Here is a 5691-nt window from a genome sequence, read left to right on the forward strand (position 1 = left end):
GGGGTAAGAAGCGCAAAGCTACGCTGCTAATAGACCAAAGAATGCGCATGAGGAGCAACACCCTCTGCCACTTGAAAATGGACAAGAATACGTTTCATTAACAGTGCTGCAAGCCTTTCCAAGACTCAGTTTCCCACATCAAAGCTTCATTCGTAACCGTGCATTGTGTCTGAGGGCGTCACCCGTCCGAGGATTCGCGATGCTATCCAGTGAAGGATAATCAATAAAGGGCCAAAAGCACAGGACGGTAGCTGGGCTTGTCCTTGCAATTCCTCTTCGAACCTGTTGAGAGATGCATACTCATTGTTTGACAAGCGCTGTAACGAGTCTTGCCCGTGCTGAAGCACAAGTCAATTGAACTTTGATCTTGACTCTTGCAGAGCAATACGCATCCAGCAAGCACGCGCAATGTGGCATGTTATCTTGCAGGGTTGACTCTTCAAACCTGACCACCAAACACCACACTCGTTCCTCCACACATTTTTTTCATCCGACATTGCAAAAGCACCGGCGTGCACGACTTGCGGGTCGATCACTGCTACACGAAAAGCCACATGTATTGATGCAGATTTCGAGACATGCGACCCATGCATCCAAATCGAAAAGCACCGCCGCTGCCGCCCATATGAGATACCCGTTGCCTCCGCTATTATCCGCGGCTGCGTGCCTTCAGCAACGAAGCATTTGCCTTCTGTCGCTCCTGTCGATCAGCCGGATTCTGAACCGGAGTCGGCTGGCGGGTCATCTGGAGGGGTAGCAGGCACCCAATTGTACGGTCGGCATGTCGCGCATTTCTAGATGTTGATAAGCAAAGTGTATGCATGGTTTTCAACAAGTTAGAGGATGAAGACTGACTGCGGGAGTTCTCATGTCTGCGCCCATCGGCGAACTCTACTCACGCGTCCTGGGTGGTAGAGCCCGTCGTCAAATGGCGGATCAGGTGTAAAACCATCTGCATCCGGCACATCCAATCCCGCGGCGGCCGCCTGCGCGCTGGTACGGAATCCCGGATGGTAGAAACCGTCATCATACGTGGCGAATGGCTTGCAGCATGCACACAGCTTGCCCGGGTGATAGAATCCGTCGTCGTAAGGAGGATCGGGGCAATACCCGGAGCCGCTCGAATCGCTGGACGCCGAATCTGTGGCGGCAGACTCGTCGTCCTGTCTTCGTTCGAGCGCCATCATCGGCGGTGGTGATGCAATTAAGCCGGCAAGGCTGCTATCGCTGGCCCGCGCTTCCGTCCTCCTCGTCAGCGCCCCTATTACGTGACTGCTGCTGTTGCTGCTGTCGCTCCCCACGTTCCACTTCCTCCTCCCCAATAATGAGGTTGATGGTGCGAAGAGTGTCCGTGGGATGCGCCGCGTGAGGGGCATTGCGATGGGTGACGTTGAAACCTCGCCCACGTGAAGCACGCAGAGCAGCAGTGCAATCGCGAGCGAGAGCGAGCTAGTGAGCCGCATGGTGGGCTAGCTTGGCCCCGGCCGATGGGTGGAGCAAATGCGCAAAGCACGGTGTGTTCGACGAGCCAGCGTCGCTTTTCGAATATGAAACGCCAGGCCAAATGAAGCGACGAGCCAGCGTCAAGGGGAGGGGAAAGGGGAAGGGGAAAGGGGAAGGGACGGGATGATGAGTCTATAGCGCCGAGTGACAAAGACGAACCGAAGTCTTATTCTTCGACCTGCCGACCGCGCTTTATCAAGGCCTGAATACGAGCGCTCGGAGGGGAGTCTCAATCAAATGCTTGGCTGCCGGGCTCATGTCGCTGGAATCTCGCGATTAATGAGCAGGCGCAGCCTCTTGGCCACGCTGCAAGCCTGAAACCAGCGCGGCAATTCTATGTATCGCGTGCGACCAAGGTATGCAATGCGAGCGGCTGTGTCGCTCTGGCTGGACCATAAGACTCATGACTCTGAGTCCGGCAGATCGCAAACCAGCCTGCAGATGCTCTTCTCAGTCACTTCAACATGGAACTCGCTTGAAGGCCAAGACGACTAATGCACATCGGCATCGCATCGAGTCGCGGACTCCGGCGGATGCGAGGTTTGCAGAAGCGTTGTTCGAGTTTTGCGCGGTCTGCATCTGATCGACAGCACCACGGAAGCTGCCACGCTACGCCGTTGGAACATGCCGTCGTCTACGCAGGTGCTGTGTGGTGTTCTACGCTCGGCGAGATTGTGGGAGAGGCGGTTGCAACAGGAAGTGGCCAAGAGCTCGTGGGTGCTTGCTCTGGTCTCGTGAGTTTGTGCCAGGCCTGTGGAATTCCTGCGTGCCGCTAACTCTCGACTTTCTCAACTCTTAGCGCTCAGCCGTTGTTGACCGTGCGTTCGAGGCGTGGGCGGCCATCCCATGAGAGGAAGGGTGGTGTGATAGCGCAACTGAGTGATCGCAATGGGGGACTATCATCAATTCACGTCGGCCACGCGTTGGAGGCGACGAAGCGCTTGCCGCTTCTTTCACACTTCTTGTATGAGTCGTTGGCGGACCTCACATCCCAACGACTTTCGTGTTGCCAGCTCTAGGCTCTCGCATGAAATGATGCAGGTTTGAAGACATTGTTGACATACAACCTGTAATTCAACGACCCGACGCGCAGCGCGTATCAATGTGTACAGCGAGAGACCCGAGGGAAGCATTCCAGCAATAGCGCCCCCCTTTCCGGCAGGCACAAGTCTGACGAGCTGGCGGAAAGAAATAGACGAATGGCACTACGACTGTTGCGCACTGGCACCTCATCCACACTGGGTTGCGCAGTATGGTAATAGTCCCAGATTTCACCCGAAATTTCCAGGCTCCCTGCTCATCATGTTTTGTTGGCTCCCCCAGCGGCCAGCCAGATGTCTCTGGAACACACCAGGTACCACCAGTCCGCAGTCCGTGCACTCCGTGGTATCCTCGTCCCGCTCTGTCTCATGGAGTAGTCATGACCAAACATTGCATTCCACAGCTTGGATAATTGGCTCAACCCATGGACGCTCGCTTTAAGCAAGCCTTGAGCCATTTGTCAAGCGCATTCAGCGTACAGGCCCCAGTTCAATGCTGCGTACATCATGGCGTATCTGGATACTGCGAGGTACCGCACTGATATTGTGCGTATTCACTTTTGCTGATAACTCCTGTTAGTTGCAGTGGACCTGCCCTCAGGTTCCGACGAGCAAACGCCGATGTTTATTTTTCAATTTCGGTTCATAATGGACTCGTGCTATCCTCAGCTGCTGCTTGGCGCATATCGCTGCTCATGATGCTGCTTCCCTGCTTAAGCGCTCACAAGACCAATGCTGTCTTGGACGCCTAAGCATTGTGCAGTGTGATTTGTGAGGACGGCTTGAAAGCCATTGAGGTTCGCTTGGGACTGGGCCGCCCATTTGCAGATTCCTTTTTATCCCCCGAAAAATGCTACCCTAGGCCACGTCTCATATGTAAATAAAAATAAAAATTCTACGCCGCCCTACACGCATGATGCGCTGATCGCTGTGGCATGGAGACACTCTCCGCCATCTCAATGTGTGTAATTTGCTTGTTACAATCCAACCTGGTCCAACGGACGTGAACCCACATTTAACGGAAGGTGACGGAGGTGGCTACGGGCGCCGCTGCTCGCATAGAGGTTGATGGAGCGGGCTGGAGTTAATTGCCATTGCGTCACTGTCAACAGTTCCTTGTCCCAAAGCGCCGGTTCCAGCCCCAAGGGCATGAGCGATCGACACAAGGCGAGGGCTGATAGTATCATTATGAAATGAAGCGGCCATCCACACTTTGGTTGGCTCCCAGGCTTGCAGTTATGCGGCACTGCGTCTTTCTACCTGAACCGCACCCTCACTTTCTTCATCGGTTGGCAAGCTCAACTTCCACATCTCACACCACCGTTGTCATTGCATTCACGCATCTTCAGGTTCTTTATTCCATCGCCTGCAGTAGTCAACAAGATGACGCAGTCGCCGGTATCCAACGGTCCGAGCTGCGCCGCGGCATGGACACAGTAAAGCTGGCATGGCCGTGGGCTCCGTGGTACTTGCACCATGTCTGTCGCAGGGGCATTTTTTAACGGCACGTGTAATGCGTGAAGCATGAAAAAGTCGCATGGCAGGTCCTGTTTTGAACGCAGAGAAAAATTACGCGATGCAGATTGCAGATCGCAGCTTGCAGCGGCCTGCAGAGGCGCCAACTCTGCAGACTGCATACAATATTGTTGCAACGTGCAGCATATAGGGTGCAGAATCGGTTTCGCTGCAGTGCACGCGTAGAAGATCAAATGAATCTAGGACTCGAGATAATGAGGCGTTCGCGGAAGGCAGACCATCAGCTGATCGCTGTCTTCACAGACCCAGCAAACTCTGTGACCTCGTTCGGACCGAGACATTCTGCTGGGCAAGTGACGATGACGTATCCAAGTCTTTACAGAGCGAGCGACCACGCCGCATGGGGCCTATACACATTTCGGCGAGCTCCCGGTCCGCTTTGAACATCTGCTGTGAATCTTTCTACAACAGGCTCCGATGTTGGACCTCCGACTTCCGATAATGGCAATCGCCAAGATGGTGCATCATGGGCTGGCGGATGTTGCTCGCCCTATGCGGGAAGCGGGAACACATCGCTTGGCATTCATCCTGTTGCGGGCATCCAACTAGATCAAGCGTCAGTTTACTTGATCCTCCACGTCTGGTTGGGTCTCCTGCAAAATCACCATCTAAGGAGTGAAATTCGCGCGACTGGCTGGACATCCTCGGTTAGTGAATGGATGCATCGTGCTTTCCCTATATCCACTCCTTCGCTCCAAGCTGATGCATTGCTTCGGAACCTCTTCGGCAGGCTAGCCTTCGCCATCGCCACCGCCATCGCTTTGCGATGCTGCTTCTCCGCTTCGCCATCTTGCCGCTCGTTGCAACCGCTGGCGTTGCAAGAACAGAGATTTCTGGAGCGGTGGCAGCAGGAGCAGGAGCAGCAGCAGCAGCATCGAGCGCGGAGACTCCAGGCGACCGACCTCAGGGCTTTTTGGCTGGAGTGCAGCTCTGGACACAACAACTTCCGCAACTCTTGGCGGACGCCGCACCGTTCAGCTCTCCTTTCTCATCTGCGCTTCCGTTCTCCCTCGCTCGAAGTCAAAGAGATTTGCCCCCTTCAGAAGATTACGTACACGCCGATTCGGACTCATCGTCCCCGGCTTTTTCTTCCATTCTTCCGCTAGATGATCACCGAATCGAGGCACGCGACGCGTCCGAAGCGAATAACCCACCTTCGATCGAGTTCGTCGCTGCGCCAAAGCCGAAGCCGAAACCGAAACCAGTTGTGAAGCCTGCTCCGAAGACCAAGGCCAAACCCAAGCCCAAGCCCAAGGCAAAGCCTAAGCCCAAGGCAAAGCCTAAGCCCAAGGCAAAGCCTAAGCCCAAGGCCAAGCCCAAACCCAAACCCAAGGCGGCACCTCCTAAAGTGCCTCCGAAAGCTGTGCCAAAGCCTCCACCCAAGGTACCGGCCAAGGCCGCTCCCAAGGCACCAGCGAAACCGCCAGCGAAGGCACCACCGAAGCCGCCAGCGAAGCCACCAGCGAAGGCTCCAGCGGGGGCTCCAGCGAAGGCACCAGCGAAGGCTCCAGCGAAGGCTCCAGCGAAGGCTCCAGCGAAGGCTCCAGCGAAGGCACCAGCGAAACCGCCAGCGAAGGCACCACCGAAGCCGCCAGCGAAGCCACCAGCGAAG

General features: G+C 55.4%; 3 protein-coding genes across 3 annotated transcripts; 2 read left to right on the top strand and 1 right to left on the bottom strand.

Annotated features, from left to right (window-relative positions):
* Nucleotides 1-404: 404 nt before the first annotated feature.
* K437DRAFT_80329 (uncharacterized protein) lies at nt 405-1730 on the bottom strand. Its single transcript, XM_013384323.1, has 2 exons — nt 900-1730; nt 405-794 (listed from the first exon to the last, which is right to left on the bottom strand). Exons 1-2 carry the CDS (start codon nt 1461-1463, stop codon nt 708-710), a joined length of 651 nt encoding a protein of 216 aa, XP_013239777.1. The 5' UTR covers nt 1464-1730; the 3' UTR covers nt 405-707.
* Nucleotides 1698-2405, top strand: K437DRAFT_80334 (uncharacterized protein). The gene is made up of 3 exons (XM_013384324.1): nt 1698-1859; nt 1926-2237; nt 2303-2405. The coding sequence occupies exons 2-3, from the start codon at nt 1998-2000 to the stop codon at nt 2351-2353; spliced, it is 291 nt and encodes a 96-aa protein (XP_013239778.1). The 5' UTR covers nt 1698-1859; nt 1926-1997; the 3' UTR covers nt 2354-2405.
* Nucleotides 2406-4471: 2066 nt separating this feature from the next.
* On the top strand, nt 4472-5691 carry K437DRAFT_80363 (uncharacterized protein; the record flags this gene model as incomplete). The annotated part of the gene is made up of 2 exons (XM_013384325.1): nt 4472-4726; nt 4810-5691. A coding segment is annotated over exon 2 (846 nt), but the record flags the coding sequence as incomplete, so codon positions are not given.

The sequence above is a fragment of the Tilletiaria anomala genome (genome assembly GCF_000711695.1).
Source record: "Tilletiaria anomala UBC 951 chromosome Unknown K437scaffold_220, whole genome shotgun sequence".
NCBI lineage: Eukaryota > Fungi > Basidiomycota > Exobasidiomycetes > Georgefischeriales > Tilletiariaceae > Tilletiaria > Tilletiaria anomala.